Genomic DNA, 20,840 nt, shown 5'->3' with positions numbered 1-20,840 from the left:
CAATATTGTTGTTTATTTAATATCACATTAAAGTGTTTTTTTGCAAAAACTTAGTATAAAACGTTTAAAACATACATTATTTACAATGAAAGTATCCATAGTGTTTCTCCCAAATCATGCTTATATAGTTATAATATTTTTTCAATGATAAAAAATAATAGGCATATATAAGACTTTATCTACTTCAAAAAGTAGAGATGTAAGTAACTTTGGCGCATTTTTATTAAATCGTATAATCGTCAAAGGCGTGACAAAGAATCATACAGATAAAAGATTCACGTTTAAGATAATAGACCTTCTAAATAGAATATAAGCAGCATATAATTTTATTTTATTACATTTTTTCAAACTTAAAATGTATGTAATATTAGAATTACCTGCATCCCAAAATAATATTGTCAGTTAATATCACTTAAAGTGCAAGTGACTTAGAAATTTATACGAAACCTAAGTATGAAACAGTTAAAACGTGAATCATTTACAATTAAAGTACCCGAAGTTTCACTCACAAATCACGTAATTTTAATATTCTTTCAGGTATAAAAAATAACGGACAAATATAAGGCTTTATATATTTTGATTTGTAGAAATGTAAATTAATTTGGCGAAAAATTTTTTTAAATAGTATAATCGCCAATCTATAAAGAATAATAAAATTTAAAGTAGCATGTTTAAGATAATATAAAAATTTTAAACGATTTTTTGTTTGAGTTCTATTTTAATAATTTGTTACTATTGAGACGTGGTGGCTCAGAAGATAGAGCTTTCGCCCTCCTATCAGGAGAACCGGTTTCGAATCCCAGCGAAGGCTGGTTGATTCAAATTCTGCACTAGGCACGTACCGACCACAGTGTCGACGTAAATTATCTTCAGTGGTAGATGGATCATGGGTTAGTACTGAATGTTTTGGTTTTATTGTAAAAGTAGCACTAGAGTTATATTGATAGCTAACCAACCATGAGATGAATAACGTCTTTAAAATATCGGGTAAATTGTACGGTTCCATATATGCTCTATATTGGTTGAGTAACTGCTGTTAAATATCGGGTCAATTGGACAATTTTAAATAGGACATTAAGTTGAACATTAGTTGTCGTAAGCTGAAAATTGGTACAGCTGTACAACTACGGTTACAAAATAAAATAATTTGTCGTCGAAAATTGATTGTAAATGCAGGTTTATGCATGATCTCTAGAATTTATCGCTTAAAACTATAGATTTCTTTTTTCTAAATTAGAATTTCTTTAAAAAAAGAAGAAGCACTAATACTTAAAATTCCAATAAAGGAAAAGTCTTTAAACAAAACTACCTTTTGCAGCCAACGATAATCGTTGTTTAAGGTTTTAAAAAATGCAGTTTTTATATTTTAAAATTTAATAATTACTTCAAACAAGAAAATTTTTTTTTATCTAAAGCAATATCAGAACCTAAAGCAACAATAGGAAAAAAATGGGGAGAATGATGAGTGCCTCTTCGGTTTTTTTTTCCTGATCACACATTTTTTTAATGTATAATTCTATTTTCATATCATTCATTTCATTTTTCATTTTTTGTATCAATATAGTTTATTTTATTATTGTTGTAATTATAATTATTATTCAAAAAATTTTTGTGAGTCAAAGGATTACGCAAGAGATTTTTCAGAGGTTTATGTAATTTAGAGAACAGTAGGAACTTAAAAAATCATTTTTTAATTTATCTGTAAGAGTATAAATCCTGAGCGTTTTATGCATTGAAATTGACTAGGAATCTTGCGATGGTAAGCATTTATTTATATTGAAAAAGTATGTGAGACGCGTAATTGCGATCATTTCAAAATGATATCAAATAAAATATAAATTCAAAAATGAACGTGATATATATATGTTTGTGAACATATTTTTGCGTCATTTTTCAATGCAAATAAATAAATATAAAATAATAACAATAGTAATAGATAATAATTTATTTAATCTAAATATACATTACAGTAAATAATGCATGTTTTTTAACGCTGCTGTATTTTATCAATTCAATTATATGTTACAGATTTTGGGAATTAATGGATGCTTACATATTCAGTGCTTACTAATTTCAAGCGTGAAATTTATTCTTTGTTTTCATTGTTACGATTGCACGGAAAAGCAAAACAGATTGTTTTTTATTCTTTAGCATCTCATTTGTTTTACATGATTTAAAAATAATTAAAAGTATCAATAGACGTTTTGAATTAAATCAAACAATGGCTGATGATTTATCTACTTAATTTACGTTACCATTTCTAAGAGTTTTTTATAGTTCATTGTTTTGAACAAACATGCCATTCAATTCCACCATTAAACCTCTTCACGAAAACTGAAATAATAAACTGAAAGGAATGATCCCCTGGAGTGCAAGAAAACAATTGGAAACACAGACTTGCGAGAGAAAAATAATTTTAAATGCAACACCGGTTATTATTACTTCGAACAACTTAAGAAATTGTTGAAAATGATCAAAAGAATCTCTCCCAATGTGTATATCTATATATTCCTTCCTACACGACTCCTTATACTGATAAAAGGGAACAGTCACAAATAACTCATTGTAATTTATGCATATTTTTTTTAATTATTAAGTATTACACTGAAAGAATTCATAAAATAAAGAGTACAATTATTATTATTGAATTATGTAAGTACCTTAAAGTCTTATATGAAATACATGATGTTTGCATAAGGGTTTTATTTAGCTATATGTAAACTAATTTAAATTAATTTTATTTTGCATACTATTTTTAACCATTTAGCTTACGTGCAGATGATGAAAAAAAATGGAAACATTTCCATACTATATATTTTTTTCGAAAATTATTTCGAATTTCGAAAATTATTTAAAAACCTTAGAAGTGTTTCTCATATTTAAAGCGTTTAGTGGTTTGAGGGTTAATAAAACCTATTTAGAAAATATTTTCGCATTATTTACATTAAAGTAATAAAACTATATTATCTAACTTTTTTTCCTTCGTTTAGATGGTAATAAAATTAAAATAAAAAAAAAATTACAATGAAGGAACTTTTTAGTTTCAAATAACTTTCTCAAAACAACAACCGCAAATTTTGTTATAACACTTTTTATGATAGAAATATAAAAGCTCTAAAAATTATCTAGCGTTACTTTATTAATCAAACAGAGCGACACTTTTATTATCAATTTTCTATGTTAAGTATATTTCTGTCAAATATAACCCTGTCATCAAAAGTTTGTTAAGTACAAAAAAAATTAATTAAAAAATGCATATTAAACATTTTACTTAAATCCAAGATAGCAAGCGAGAAGGCCTCTTAACTATTTTGATATTACTGATGCAAACCAAAAATAATAGCAATAAAAGCACGTAATGTTCCTAACTATATTATTTGCATAAAATTATTAATTTGGTAGTGTTTAAAATTGTTTGTATTAAAATTTCTTTTTTGTTATATTATGAGAAAAGAAGCATCTTAAGTACTTTGTTATCTGTTTGATCAAATCCTAATTTTAATAAAAGCAAGTAACGTTTCAAACTGCATTATTCGTCTAAAAATATTATTCTCCTCGAGTTAAAATATTAAAACATTCCAACTGAAATTTATTTTCAGGCAATATTTCAATCATAAGATTCTTAATTTGGGAAGCATCCCAGCTAGTCAACCTCATCATTTCACTTTAAACCATGCAACTTTATTCCGAGGTAAAGTAGATCGTTCTCTTGCTGAAAATTCTTAAGATCTGCCTTCTTATGCATCAGCACTGTAAGATTAACTGGTATCGTACACGCAGAAACTCGAGTGCACATTCAAAGAGGAAAACCGTGTATGCAATTTCGCCTCTTAAACACGTAGAGACTTGGGCATACTGAAGACTTTGTCTGGTGCATACTTTAGCATTATTACGCTTTCTTGAGATCATGTGGTTGATGAGTTCTGTTCTAAAGGTCAATAAAGAAAATTTTTGTTCTTCATTTAAAAAATATTGTTTACGTGCCGAGTATTTAAGCATAATAATTCTTCTCCACGACTCACAATCACTAGTTAGTGTTTTGTCGCTGGAAGAGGTAGCATAACTTATTTATTACATAAAAAGTGATGTGCCACCTAAACTAAAAAAAAAGTCTATAAAATCAGCTAAAAAAGATAAAGAGAAGAAATAAAAATTTACTACATTTTATAAATTTTATCAAACTTTTACGATATTATGAAAGATCTCTTTTTATATGGTCCTTGAAAAAATTTAAATTCATATTACTTTTCCGAAACTTTGCTAAATTAACAGTTGTTAAGGCTCTTTCTGATATCCTGATATATACAAAGAATTTTTAGCAGTTCTTATTGGTACCAAAAGTTTTTATTAGCTAAAATTTGTTAGATGTATTTTTGTTTAATTTATTTTTAAAAAGAACTCGACTGTAGAAAGCATGAGGGCATAGAGCATATTGGTTCAGGCAAATGATTCTTAATTTTGCTAGACTTGGTCTCGAACATTTTTATCTCTTTAGTCATTATTTATGAAATTCAGTTTATAAACCAGAACATAAATAACATACATTTGAACTGTTTTCTTAATTTTTAATTGTCTTAAAATTGAACAAAAAATTACTTATGATAAAATATATTATATAATAAAAATACGATGATAGTGTAAAATTTTACATTCCCATGTATTTGTGTAAATTATTTATAATAACTATGAATACAATCTCTTATTTCAAGATAAGTTTCAAGTAAAAATAAAATTAAAAAACTATTTAATCTAATTAAAAATTTCGAAATGAAATAAGTCTTACTTCAAGATTTTGCAATATATTAGCTATATAAACATTAATGAGCTTGATTTACAATGTTTTAAAAGAAAATATTTTAAAGACAAAAATGAAGTACTTTGTTAAAATTACCAAAAAAAATATCCTTAAATGAGATTTTTCCGTAAAGACAAATGAATAAGATTTTAAACTCAAGAAAGTATGTTGCAAACTTTAATTCAAACTAGAAACTTTTAAAATTTCCAATTATTTGTGATTACTAACTATTGGCGTAAGTGTAAATAATTCGTTGACTATCAACGAATCCTGAAAATTGTGTTCGAAACTTGAAAAAAAATCAAATTTAGTTTCCTTTCATCTTGTTCCTTAATTATTTTTCCACTTTTGTTTCAGAAAGTCTCCTTGAAAACAAGTTTGTAGAAACTAACAAAAAACAAAAGAATTTTTTTTTTTTTTTTTTTAAAAAAAGTGGATTTGAAAGAGAAAAAGCTTTAAATTACTTTGGTCGATTTAGTAAAAAAAAAAGTTGCTTTTTATCTATAAGTATTAAGGTCCTTCTTTTGTTGAAGTAATTGGTTGTTTGAAAGATTGGATGAAATAGTACTTTTTTTATATTCTCTTAGTATAGCTCTGTGTTTATTTACTTAGATAGAAATCCTGAAAAAAGTACTCTTTTTATCACAAATATACTAAATTCGTTAAAATCTAATTAGTGGGGTAATTCTAGTTTACGCCCAGATTCAGAGTATTAATTTTAAAACTTTTTCATGTGATTATGTTTTCTCTGCTAGCCGAGTTTCTTGGCATCATTAGTTGCGTTATTAAAATGTAATAAATGTATTATGAGTAGAAAATCTTGTTATTTAACTAGCATAGCTGGATATTTTTAATTATTCCTTTTAATTAAATTTCGTGAAAGAAGTACTTTTTCAGTACAGTGTCCAATTAGTTTAGAAAAATGCTTATAATGATTTCTTATGCAGTTAATATGTAGAATGTGAACTGCTTATAATACTTTTAATTTAAAAATACGCATTTCTTACAAAATTAACTAGACGGGACTGATAAAAAATTAAAATTCCTTCGAAGTCGTTTTAATTTTTTTTTACCCGTAGAAAAAAAAGAAAATTAAAATTTTTCTGCCTTTCAAAAATAATATTTACTAGAACTCAAATATTATTTTTTTTTTTAAATAAAAACTAAATGTTCTCATTTTTTTATCAAAGAATTTCGAACATATTTTTTGTATAAAGGTTATAGAAAAAAAGTATTCAAAATTAAAATACTTAGAAACATAAATAAAAGATTTTCAAAAATATCATGTAGCATATCTAAAGCTTCTTATTTTAATTTTCAAAATAAAACAGGCATTTCTTTATTTATTTCACATTATAAAAATTTTACTGTGAATTTAGCGCTCGAAGGAATATAAGAAATCAAATTAACGAATCATAAATAGTATATATTTCTTATGAACTAATAACATGTAGTTTCTTATTTTAATTTTCAATATAAAAAAAAAATTATTTAACACTATGCAGGGTTTGTTAAAAAATTGACTTTCAAAAGAATATAATAAGCGTAAATACTTAAGCAGAAGAAGAAGAAACCGGAGTTTTTGAGAAGCAAAATTAGAAATAAAATTTTAGATAAAAACAAAAATTCACGTTTTTTTTTATTGCAAAATTTTTTAAATAAGTTTAACAAAAAAAAATAAAACTAATTTTATTATTTGAAACAAATATAAACATCTATTTTTGATTTGAAGAAATATTACTGACCAAAATTATAATTTACATTTAAATTTTCTAACATAAAAACAAACGAAAATACAATGCACTGAAAAGCAAACAAAAGAATAATGCACTGACACTATGGATAGGAGCTTTTGAGGTGCCCAAAATAAAAATAAATAACTTCACAACTCTTAAATAAAATTTTTTTAAAAAAAAATATTTATTTTTAATTAATATCGTTTTGAAAAATGTTTCAATTACAATTTTTTTTATATTGTGACATCTTAAATTTACTACTCAAGATGCACAAGTTAGTTTAAAAATATAACAATAAATTAAAATAAAAAAAAACGATAAAAAATTTAAATTATTATTTTTATCTTTATTATTCATATGAAATATTTAGGAATATTCCATAAAATTGTGCTTAAAACCTTCAAATTTTTCGTCTAAAGAAACACGAAGGCATTTTCAGTTCATAATTCTAAATTGAGACTTAAAAATATGTAAATTAATTAAAATTACGGAAAAAATCTATATACTATATTGTTTTATATAAGGAACCTCATTTTCTAAAATGAATTATTTCTCCGTTTTTTAGTACTAAAAACAAGACCATTTTACGTGCAAAATAAAAAAATAAAGAAATGAAACACTTAGATACTTTTATACATTTTGAAGTAAAACTTGAATTATGAAAATTGTACTATATTTACATTATTGACATAAAATTTTATATAAACTTTGAAAAAATCATTAATCTTTCAAAAAAAATTTAGTTTAAAAAATTGAACAATTGCAAATGTATAACTACAGCCACAGTTTTGAATTTTTGAATCTCAAGAAATATTGCAAAATAGAAATTTTAAAATCTTTTTATATTTATGTTTATTTAGTTTCCTGAAAAAAAAATGAGAATACTGATTAAAAGTTATTTTTTAGTACTTCTTATTGTAATAAGCTCATTAAACTTTTATATAAGGTTCGCATATATTTGTGAAAATATTGTAATTGGAATATTTATACCTTGATCTATACAACATCTAATATATATAATTCTCTTACGTGGCTCCCAAATTTTGGCTGTATTTCTTTTCCGCCGGTGGCAACAGTTTTCATTTTTAAAGAAGTACTTTGTACAACTAAATAAGATTCTTTTCACAACACTTAAATATTTACTTTATTTTCCTCATATATACAGAGAACAGTCGGCAAAGAATTCTGTTAGGTTGAAAAACATTTCGCTAAAAAAAGAACGAATTCTAAACGAAATAAAAATAAACAACTTAAAAAATAAAAATGCTGTTGCCAGCCATGGAATTTTTTGAAAGTTAACTTAGCAACATAAATCAAAATGACATCGAAGCGCAACTAGATCAAAATTATGATACCTGAGTGCTTGACGTAACAAATCCTTCAATTCTATAAGTGTTGTATCGCCAAATGGCCAGATAATATTGAAATGTACAGGTTTAGAATTTTCTACAGTGAAAAGTTTTCAGAACTTCAGTATTCAAAAAAGTATACAAAAGCTAGACGTTAAGAATGTATCCAATGCGCGAGCAAAGCGAGCATTGGATTGCGAAGCAATCCGAAATGAACTGTGAAAGCAGTTCCGGGGGTTGGCGAGCGCAAGCGAGCAGGGGGCGAAACCTCCTAGTAAAATTAAAATTGCTCTTAAAATAAATTTTATTTAACCATGAGTTATTGCTATCATAATGGGAAATAGGTTAGAGTAATTGGACATTAAGGTATAAAATTAATTTAGAGCCTATTATATTCTGAAAAGAAAGCAAAAATTAATTTCTAACAGTAAATAGCATTTCCATTGGAAACATAATTAATTAATACTTTTTACAAACGAGTTATCTGCAGAAAATAATAAAATTGAATTATTTTATCCCATAAAATTTTTAACATGCATGTTTAGCTTATAAATTTCGTTTTTCAACACATCGTCTATTATTCTTGTAGGCAAAAACAATACATAGCAGCTTATTAATAAAAGTTTTATGTACGTTGCGCCAAAAAAATGGACAACTTCGAATAACTTTGGATCTAATGATCGGATCTTCAAATTGTAGGACTCAATCTTAATGGTTCGATTGGGTAATCTCAAATTCGTAAATTATAGCAGACGGTATTTTAAGTTACGAAATCAGTAAAAGAAGCGTTTTTTCTCTAATTAAACATACCTTTTTTTCAATAGCTACGTATTTCTGACCCTCAAACTATAGGTTTTTGGACCTAATAAAAAGCGGTTAGGTCTAATAAAAAGGCAGTCACAAAGTGGGAAATGTGGTTCCCATAGTTTTATCAGGAGAGCGGTTCAAAGCTAGAGAACTCTTCCCGCAAATTGAAAAATTTTTACTCAAAGTTATAAACCCGTTTATCTAAAGATAAAATGTAAAGTACATATTTTTGTAAATATTTATTATTTTATTTAATAATTGTCGATCAAATTATGGGGACAAAATTGCGGTTTCTCCTTATATTTTTGGAGACAGAATTCTGAGTTCATCGTCAAAAACTGTGAAATACTGTGAAAGAAACTGTGTGAATTCATTGTCAAAAAAATTCCTGTTTATTAAGAGAAAGTACGTTTTTGTATCTGATTTTAGCATATTTCAGGTCACTCCCTTGAACTATTAAGATTAAATCCTAAAACTTAAAGATCCGATCATTAATTCGAAAGTGCTTCAGAGTGGCCCTTTTTTCCCCTGCTGTACTTTTTAAGACACTGTACGGTATTACGTTTAAATAAAAATCGCCATCAATATTAAATATTCAAACTTAAAGAATGTTTTAATTTCGATAAACAACTTTAACTTTTTAATATTAATAACTTTCAAGTCGCGGTAGTGAGTGAACAAAAATAACATGTGATTAAAAAAAATTATATAGTTTAACAACTTTATAGAAGTTAACAAATTTGAATAAATGTTTAAAACTCACCTGCTTAAAAAATTTTTCTTCAAAAAACAAAATGAAAAGCATCATATTTTTCGAGATGTATTTAACTAAATATGCAGACACACACTCCATCAAACATCTAGAAGCTAATTACAGCTTCATATGAGAAGCTTAGAAAAAGTTAGCAGATATGAAATTATTCCACTAAAAGACGTTCCCATAAATTCTAGGTTTATGATTTATGATTATAGAGAATCTTAATGCTGTAGCAAATTTAGTAAAGAGAAAGAGCAATTTCTTCTAGCTCTTATCTAAACTAGACGAATCTGCATATTACGTTTAGCTCTAAAAAGCGAAAGAAATGGAAGAAAAAAAACGGGAAAGAAGAAATACAGACCGCGATAAACGTAATTGCAAATTCGATGAATTTCGTTTGGTACACCCCTTTCACCTCCGCTCCAAAGCTTTAACTTTCGTTTCTTTTTATTTTGTTTTATTTAACTTTTAGTTTTTTCTCAGTCGGTTGTAAAACATGAAAAACCATAAATTTCTTCTATTTTCACTAGTAGTTTAGACTCTGTTTTAAATCTCCTTGGACGAGGGAAACAATTTTCGCCAAAAAAATTCTTAAATTGTTTTTGAAAGTACTTTCCAATATTGTCATATCTTTCTGACACACATGCTATACCTATATTAAGATTATAGAAAAAGTTCAATTACTTCAAAAAACCAATATTAAATTATTTTTACACTGTCATAGTTAAATTTGTTAGTTTATTCTATGATTTAAAACATCTTTGTAGTGTCATTTTTTTCTTCATATTTCTCTTATTTTAATCTAAGGAATTGTGAATAATATATTATTAATTTAAACGCACTCTTAAATATTTAAAATCAAATTACGGATAAAGTACCTGGGGTTTGGGGGCATCATCCGTAAATAACAATTTTAGTAAAATATTAACCCTTTAATTTTACTGTAGTATTTATTTAATTATAGTGATTCAGTGATTATACGATAATTATTGCTCTAAAAATTACGGCATGCCAGATTTTTTTGCTTTGCAACATGTTCCGTTAAAAACGAATTTCACGACGAAAAGTACCGGTAACCTTAGTGCTGGTACTTTTCACCGTAATTTGATCCACAATTTTTTACAGTGTAATTTTTTTAATACTATGTACTTTTTTCTTTACTGAAATTTTGCTATTTAGAATATTTACTTTCTTTGATATTTTTGTAATGCGTCATGAAACTTTCTAACAGTATATACAGTGTTCTAACAGTATTCACAAAGAAAAATCGATCATGCAAAAGTAACTTTTGTAAGCTATAAAAATATCGATTCGTGACAATTTTCCATAAAATACGCCCATAACAATTTGCTTGTGATATTTCGTGACTTTAATAAACTGATGGTCTAACTTATTCAAAGAAGTTTTTTATCATTGTATTTTCACTTTGAAACTTTGTATACAAAATAGTTAAATGTATAATTTGTAATATAGTTTGTAGCATATGTTATTTCAGAATATTATATTTCAACCTTTATTCATCACTCCTATAATGACTCGTATTTTAATATATAAGTACAAAATTCCTGTTTTTCAGTAAAAAAAATACAAAAAAATTAGACACTAAAATTTTTATATGATTTTTTAAGCATAACATTTTGCTACTAAGAATTTAAACAAAATAATAATTTCTATCACCTATACAATACAAAAAAATACCAATTTTTATTTAAAGGTCAATTTTTTCCAAGTTTATTACAATTATTCGCTGATTAATTTATCCTAAACAAAACCTTCCTAAATGCTAATTTCAGTTTTGGATTTTACATTAGTATAAAACCTTAAACTTTAACCATAGATTTTATAAATATTTTTGCAAATTGTTTTACAAGAAACATCCATGTACAATAAATGTAGCAATAAAAGAAACGAAGGAAATTAAAATAAAAATATGACCACCGAATCCGACGTCTTCAGGCGGTAGCCATAAAACAAAACCTTTTCTATTGAGAGAGAGGGCAAATGCCTAAATTAACTCCCTCAGTATCCCGAAGGTTTTGTATAGAAGACCGGGAAAAAAACATTACATCGAACCAATTCAGAAAAGAAACTCAAACAAAATCATCAGAAAATAAAAACTCACATTAACCAGGTCAAACAGCGATTTCACAAGCAAACCAAATGTAAAGGAAACACTTAAAACTAAATAAAACAACGCCCTCTATTAAACTGCGCAGATTGAAAAAAAGCTACATTTATTCTTTCTTTTTTTGAAATTTCTACTACTTTTAAGCGCGTTTTTTTTTCAAAGAAGTTTTGTCAATTTAGAATTAAATTTTTTGTATTCTTTTAGTATCCATGTACAATGCTATATAAAATTAAAAAAGATAGATATATTGAAATTTTTTTTAACGTAAATGAGTAAAATTTTATCTTTTCTGTACTTGTATTTTCATAGAACTTAAAAGAGGTTTAAAAAAAAATGTATTTCTTGCAGTGTGTCCAGAAGATCATAAATCAGAAAAATCTCGAAACTGGCATAAATCTCGGATCTTTGCGAGACAAGTTCGTCGGGTCGATCAGGACCTAGTTCCTTATTTTGACAATTCCACCAGCAGAAACATCACAACAACAACCGGAAAAACTGCTTATCTACCCTGCAGAGTTCGCCATCTAGGAGATCGAACAGTAAGTTATGCTCTTTTTACTATAATAATAAAATGTTAAAAGATAACTGTACTTAAATAATTGTGAGGATAAGGTTTCTAATATCCAGAAATTCGTTTTAAAATTGATATTAGACCAAAAAAAATTATATGATGTTCATTATTGTCATATTAATGCCTATGTGACCGGATCTACACTTTTAGGAAATTCAATGTTAATTGCGAAAATATGTAAATAAAAATTTAAAAAATATACCAATTCCATAAAAGTCACCTAATATGGAGTAGCAGGTACGATGATAGTACTAAATCATATAATAAAAGTATTCCTAATTGTTTTATTTTTGAGTTCTGGTGAGAGTTTTATGACTAAAAGAATAGTGTTATAGATGAATAAACTATAACAAAAGAATCATTTGAGTTTGAATAAAAAAAATGCACTACAGCCAATATAGGTCATCCGTTCTTTCACAGGCATCTTCACACAACCTTCAGAAGTATTTCAGATTGTTTTTGGTTGAGACTAGCATCTGCTTCGGATACAATTGGTGGGGGAGGGATGCATATTAAACCTCTTTTCACTTTAACAGAATGAATAAAATTAACCCCTTAGTAAAAATATAGTAAAAATAATTTTACCTAATGCAATAAAAATGTTGCAAAAATTATAACTAAATATTAATTCCTCAGTATTCCTAAACAAATATATTCCTAATCATTACCATCTCTTTTTACCAAATAAACCAATTCTACATGAATTTATCTTTGTTGTTTCACATTTGATTATTTCTTCATGACATTCACAATTTTCTGAAGTAGTCATTTTGAGCTTTTTAACTCGTTATATCCCATATTATTTTAAAATTTGAATTTTTAACAAAATGTATGTCAATTAAGTTGTAAACACTGAAATCACACTAACGATGGGTATACGGCGTGATGGGTTTGAACACATTAATGACAAAAAAGAGAGACTATGTTTGATGCAAGATTGTCAGATAATATTTATGTGGTTGCATTGAATGCCATCCAATGCAAGATAACTGAGATGAAATTTTGAGGCAATGTCTTGTAACATAATTTTAATATTGGTATCTTATATATTATAAACAATTAGTAATAAATTCGAAAAGAACAATTTTACATCGTAAGTTTAAAAAAAATAGACGATTCGGTTTTCGTTTAGTTTTATGTTTCTTTAAATAAAGGAAAAATGAAAAAATTGGCAAAATGAATGAACACACAAAACGAATAATAAAATGAATGATATATTGAAACACTTAAATCATTTCTTTTTAAATTTGTAGGACATTTTTTTACATAAATTTAAAAGTTATGTATTATTTATAAATTATAAATGCCGTCCTAAACAAAATATACCTGCAACATCAATTCTACGAAAAAATTTGACAAAATCAAAAATGTAATAAATATTGCAAAAAAATCACAATGGTTCTCCTTTTTAATAAGATGACAAATGGTGCAAATTGGTCAAAACTTGCTGATTTAAATTGCTGAGACCATAATTTCCGGGGGAAATTTTTAATGTCTTTATTTATTTCTATAAGACAGTGTTATCATTTAATAACGCAGTTCAGAATCAGATTTAAAAATTTGGACATAAATTTTTACCTTTATTTCTCCATAAAGTTTAAGGCGAAATGTTTCCATTTTAAAAACATATGAAAATACAAAATCATTTTATAGTTGAAATTTAATCCGAAAAAATTAATGCACTTAAATAAACTTAGAAACTGCTCAAGTATTCAACCATGCAATTAATATTTTACGAGATACTAGCAGATAATTAGTAACAATTGCATACAATACTCAAACACGGTGAGGTAACCTGGTAAAATAACCTTAATGTATTGTAATAACATTCCTGTTAAAAAAAAAAAGATAATTCTGGTCATAAAACAAAACTTCACCTAAATGTCTGCTTCTTATTTCTCATTATTTTCTTCGTTTTTTTCCCTTAAAGTCGATATTTTTGACAAAAACGTAGAACAATTTCTTATTAAAATACACAATGATTATAATTTTATGCATACCCGATAAGATACGATGTTCTAATCATACATTTGGTAATTTATCCGTTCACATTTTATCATTTTTCCGAAAATTCCAGTTTTCAAAATTATAGTTCTTATCATCACACATTTGTTAAAAAATACAAAACTGAGAAATAAACGCAACCGAATATCTGAATTTCATGACCTACTCTGAGATACCATGCTAAAATTACTAAATTTTAACTCATTTTTCAAATTTTATGGCGCATTGTAAAAGCATATTTTATTGTTAATTTCATCAAATTCACTACCAAAGTGCTTCGGTAAAAAGTACTGAGCTTTTGGGTGTCCCCAGAAAGGCAAGAACAAGATAAATCCTATAATATACTGGCCTAACTTTTATCTTGGTGTATAGCATTGCAGTAAATGCATTTTATACTATTTCATTACTTGATATACATTATATAAATATACAATATAGGGTAGGTTTCATTATATTTTATGATTTCAAAAAGTGGATTGGAATAGAACAAATATTAATGCTTTGAAATGATACATTAAAGAAATTCCAATGCTGTCAATATACTTTTCTATTATCCAGTATGTTTTTTTTGCACCTATTTAAATCAAATCCCAAGCAAGTACTAGACAGCGAAAAAATTTATGTTTAACTGTATTTTAAGAGTATATAAAATAATCGTATTACGATGTCATTAATATTAAGAAAAGCTTAAATTATTACACAAAAAAATTTTTTTTCTTAAACTGAACATTCAGTTGTCTGATGAATCTTTAATCAACCAAGTCAATTACATAATGGTATCAACAATCTCGTCAAATTCACTTAACGGTAAGATCAATTACAACAGTAACATTTTATAATGAATTGAAGATCATTAAAATCAATTTTAAAGATTCAAAAATGAAGCAATTTTTCAGATAACTTCATTCAACAAAAATATAGAAATTAGCATAATTTTATTAAATGAGAATGAAAATTGCGTGATTTGTTAATGAGAATCGATATTCTTTAAAGCTAGTAACCTAAACAAGTTTTGTAAACAAGTCAATTACATAATAGCTTCTACAATCCTCACAAATATACTTAACGGAAAGATAAATTTCAAAATTAACATTCTATAAAGAATTGATGTTGCTTAAAAATATATTTATCGATGGAAAAATGAACCCATTTTTCCAGATAACTTCATTCAACAAAGGTATAAAAATTAACATAATTTTATAAACTGAAAATAAAGATTACGGGAATCGATATTATTTAAAGCTATAGCAACCTAAACAAACTTTGCAAATAAAGAGGTTTTGCAATTTCAAGATGAATGCATAACAAATTAACTGAGCACGTGATATTCGGAAACAGTCTCAATAGAGCTGCATTTTCTCCGCTCTACTGAATAAATTTACTTCTGAATAATCCGTAATATGCCCTTGACTTAAATTTCATGAAGCATAAAACGTAAATTCTGACTAAAAGATACTTTTTTGATGATAAATATCACAAGCAATTGTGAGTCATGTCACAGAAAGCAGGCAAAAGAATATGGCTGAATTTGCTGACGAGAAGTGACGGATTCCAATGAAATATTTACTTGCCGTATGCTTTGCTCTCTTTTTGATGTATGTCAATTAAAGGCATTTTTCGAATTATGTATGCAGTGGGAAAATAATTATGGCTCAAGCAACCAGAATATAGTAAACTATACAGTGTTTCTGGCTCTATGGGAATACCTAAGAGCATGGTAATATTATAAAAGCATTTGGGTAATGATTTTGCTAAAATCAGCAGTTTAGTCGATTAAATTTACATTTCAGTTTTCTATTTTTAACTAAATGTGCGGTAATAAGAACTTAAATTTGTAGCAAAAAGAACTATAATTATAATTTTACCAAGTAAATGTTTAAGTACCGTTTATTTTGGAATTTAATAGTAGAATTAAGCTTTTTTACGATAAACAGAAATGACATTACCATACAGTACTGTAATTTTACCAGAATTTTTCACTCGTATATTAACGATTTTATTAAATCATTTTTGTTTACAGTTAGTAATATTTATATAAAAATTTCAAATAGTCATCTATATATTAAAATACAATATATATCTGAATTTTCTGGCAAGAAATGACGATTCTTATGAAATAATTGAGGGATATATCAGTAATTTCTTTGATGTTAGATGTTAACTAGAGGCATTTTTCACTTAAGGACTTTATTAAAATTTCCTGAGTCGTTAATTTTTTATGGTATCATTTTTTCCAATTAGCCATAGGTTAGGTTCAAAGCAAAAATTTTGAACAGGCAGAAAAATATTTATAATTTAAAGGCGAACAACAATTAAATTGAGGTTAAAGGTTATACTATAGTTGATTATTACATTTGAAAATCAATGATATTTTTGTAGAAATTTTATATTGCGTGATTTCATTTGCTGAGAGAAAGAGTTCAGAGGGAATTTAAAAAATATATATATATTGTAATTTATTTTTACTGACAAACAATTGTGTACATCTGCTCTGCTAATTGATAAGTTCGGCTACTTGTTAACAGTGGCAGTCATTTTAAAATTCGTCAAGTAAATTGGAATAGTTATTGTATATCAATCTGGATACTTTAAACTTATCGTATTGAGACCAGTAACCTCAAACTAACTAGAAAGTATGTCAGCCATTGAACAGTAAGCTTGACTTAATCTAGGCAGTTTGCAATAAGCCTGAAGCTTTGAACGAGTTTTGTAGATAAACTTTCTTCAGATTTATTTCAATGCTTTGATTATTCTATTTAGTCTAAGGGAATATGCGCTGATAGTAATTTGAGTACGAAATTACTGCCAGATTATATAAAGCTGAAAACTATTTCAATTAGCCTAGTACATTGTAATTATATTAGCATAGTACATTGTAATATCATCAAAATTTTAAAATTGCGGGATTTTTCAATTAGTCTACAACTGTACTCCATCAGGGAAATCAGTTCGATGTTGAACTGTAAATTCAATAAGTTTAATCATATTACGATGCGAATTTGAAGCAACCTTACATTAAACAATGCTTAAATTACATCACATTAAATAATGCGTTACATTGAACAATGCTTCTGTTCATAAAAACGCATTAGCATCACATAATAAGATTTAAAAAGTACAATAATAGGCTTAATTAAGCACTATAGGCCGATTGCAAAAAAATATATGTTTGCTTAATTTGCTCCAAAATTCCCTGCGGTTTTCTTTCTTTGATATACTCCTCACGCGATTCTATTCATAAATTTCAATTTATGTCAAAATATTTCTTCTTAGATTTAAGGAAAAATATCAATAATGGTTTTTCTGTTCAAGAAAACAATATTTTTACAAAGCAATGAATTTATAACTATAAATGTATGGTTCAACTCAGAATGTCTACATAGATATTCACAAACCTCTTTTTCCTCGTATTGCATTAGTGCGAGAGAAAATATCGGAATTTAACTTTTTTACTCAAAATAGAAAAAAAACACTTGAGACTACAATAAAACAAAATGAGATAAACAAAAATTTTCCAATGCAAAAGCTGTATTTGCCGTTATAATTCTCTGTTCAAGCGTTTTTATACCCTTACACTCATCACTGAGTCGCAGCTGTTTTTGGTGCGGGTCTTATTGCCAATTCGTCTTATTCCACAATCCACCCCTTTGTTGTTACTTTTGTTTCCATTCTAGTTCTTAATGTAGAACGGGAACCCCATCTGGCATATTGAAAGAAGCATAAAAAGATAACAAAAATGCGAGAAAATATTTATATAAAACTTTCTCTACTATTTGGCGGGTAAAAAATTGATGGTATTAGCCAGCGGTGCGGAAATAGCTTAAAATAATTTTATTTCCCATGTGTGTTAGTGTTAGTTATTCAGTGAGGGAGATTACCTTTAAATGCAACTTTACGGTTAAGTATCGGCTCTTATGGTTAAGTAAAAGTAATTTGTTGGTTGTATTTTAACAAATTATGTATTTTGAATAAAGAGTTTTGTAAAAAGAGATATTGGGAAATGGCATTCGTGTATTTTTAGATGTGCAGGTTTTTCTCCAAAACAATCTGATTTTCATTTTAAATTTAATTTCCCTCTTATTATGTATGCATATATGCACTTAATTGACAAAGTAATGCAGTAGTCAGACATAGAGTTAAGAACAATAATCCACTCTTAGAAGAAAATCTACATAATACATTAGAATTTGTAATTTATCCAATAAAAGTGTTATACTAAGGACGTAACTTACTGTATTTTGTGTTTCTTTCATTCGACGAATATTTTATAAATCGGAGAAACTTTTTTAGTTTTTTATACTATTTAATTATTATATACAGCTAGATGACGCCAATGAAAAACAGGAACAGTCGCTCCTCCTCTGCCTTAATGGCCGACGACGATAACAACAACACTATATAAAACATGTTAGTCTATAATTTAATTATTTAAAGACTTTAATATTTTACAGCTTATGCTATATTATAATTTAATGTTTAATTATAAAATTTGAAAAACATTTTTATCTACTCATGTTTATCAATATTGCTTTATATGCGACAACTATAAACTCTTGTTTCTATATTTCGTTAGTTAAGAAAAGTTTTCTTACACTTAAAAAAATTTGCTATTTAATAAAGAGTGAAAAATAATTAATTTATATCTTGATACTTTGCTAAGCAAGAGTCATAATAAGTTTCAGTTCTCGACAACAAGGCGACTCTGATTATACAAATGACAAAAAATAAAGAGTGAAAAATAGTGAATTTGTGCCTCAATAATATCAAGTATTTCTTTACTCTTTATTACTAACAATAAAGAAAAAATGTGAAAAAAAAGTTAATTTTTATCGTGAAAGCATGTTAATCACGTTCGATAATAAAATACAATTAGACAAAAACATAACCCTCATTATACAAAAAAGAAAAAAGATTGAAATTAAAATTTAAAAAAATTAAAGAATGGAAAATAGTTAATTAATATATAGATAAAATTATGTATTTATTATTCCTTATACTTGTATTACATAATAGAAGGTACAGTGCATATATATATATATATATATATATATATATATATATATATATATATATATATATATATATATATATATATATATATATATATATATATATATATATATATATATATAATATTAATAATTATTATTTGATATATTAAAAAACGAAACTTAAAATATTATAATGTATAAGTAATAAAAAAAGTACTTTAGATATTAAGTTAATAAACATATTTAATTAATTGAGAGCACAAAGGTATTTTTGAATAATTATGCACAATCATACAAAATCAACTCTTTTCAAAAAGAAACACATTGAAAAAACTCAATGCCTTTTTTTAAAGAAAATATTATTATACTTAGTTACATATTTACATCTCAAAATATTATAAATTTTTAGAAAAAGTTTTCAAAAACACATTCTTAAAAAATAGCATTTTTAACTATTTTTGCAAACAATACATTTTATGTATATTTGCCAATAGAAATTTATATCGCCATTTCTTCGCATTTTTATTTATTTTATTTCCTTCTAAATTTGTAGCAATTTAACTTTTATTAATTTTTAAAAAGCAAAAAAAAATTGATATAGAATAAACCAATAATAAAATCTTCTGTTGATTGTTTGTTTTGAATTAAATAAAATATGATAATATATTATAGATTTTTTTCTCTTTCCATTAGCCTAAATTTTTTTTAATTATCTGAACATAAGAAATTAAAATCATTTTAAATTAATGAATTAATGAAAAATGTCTAATTCATCCTCTCATCATCTACATAAATAAACACTTTTCTTCTACTCCGAATGATATATTTAAGTGTAAGTAAGGTAATAGCAATTTTTTTTAACGATTTTTATAAATTTAAGTCACACTTGTCGACACTTTCAAAGAGCAAAAGATCTTTAATTAAATTAAAAGGATTCTTGCTTAAGAAAAAAAAAACTTTTTAATTATTTTTATAAGTTTAATAAAATATTAAACATTTTTTTTAGTATATAAAAATGATTTTTTTAAAAAAAGTATTACAGTAATTAAAAATGCTATGGTTTTTATAATTTCAAATGGAACAAATTGACATTTGCAAAAAAGTAAATGTTCACTTATGAAGTAAAATAAGCTTTTTAGTTATAATATATATATAAGTGATAGGTCACATGGGAGTAAAGCATGCATATATATATATATATATATATATATATATATATATATATATATATATATATATATATATATATATATATATATATATATATATATATATATTATATTTTTTCATGTTTTTAAGGAGATAAAAATGATTTTTTAACGTATATGGCTAGACATAAACAACTTATAAATGCACTGACATAAACATAAATTTTCTATTCACATCCAAAAGTAATCAAATCGGCATGAACTACGTTTTTCAAATATCACTGGGGCATATATTTTGAACTAAAGCTTTAAATAAGACGTAAAATATTTTGCAATGGCTTAACGAAATTTTTTTTAAACAACTAAACGTAAAATGGGATTTACTCCTTCAAAGCTAGAGCAGCCAATCCAGAGCTTCCTTATCAAATCTATCCATTCCCAATGTAGCTATTTCTTGGCCCCGATCTCTTTCAGTAAAAAAGTGAAAATAGGTAACTCATTTCTAGCAAATATTCCGAAAATCCTTCTTTTTCGTCGGTGTTGAGTTGCGGATA

General features: G+C 26.0%; 1 protein-coding gene across 3 annotated transcripts in view; it reads left to right on the top strand.

The window, feature by feature from the left end:
* LOC107436606 (lachesin) overlaps positions 1–20,840 on the top strand; it is a 369,382-nt gene that overhangs the window by 137,666 nt on the left and 210,876 nt on the right. For all 3 annotated transcript variants that reach the window (XM_043048546.3, XM_043048543.3, XM_071181171.2), the window contains exon 2: positions 11,921–12,111. In XM_043048546.3, the coding sequence (XP_042904480.1) occupies positions 11,921–12,111 (191 nt within the window). The remainder of the gene's footprint in view (positions 1–11,920; positions 12,112–20,840) is intronic.

This window comes from Parasteatoda tepidariorum, chromosome 8 (assembly GCF_982258835.1).
Source record: "Parasteatoda tepidariorum strain Cologne lab strain chromosome 8, Ptep-v5.0, whole genome shotgun sequence".
Lineage (NCBI taxonomy): Eukaryota > Metazoa > Arthropoda > Arachnida > Araneae > Theridiidae > Parasteatoda > Parasteatoda tepidariorum.
Note: the sequence above shows the minus strand (reverse complement) of the source record. Positions and strands in the feature narration are given on the sequence as shown.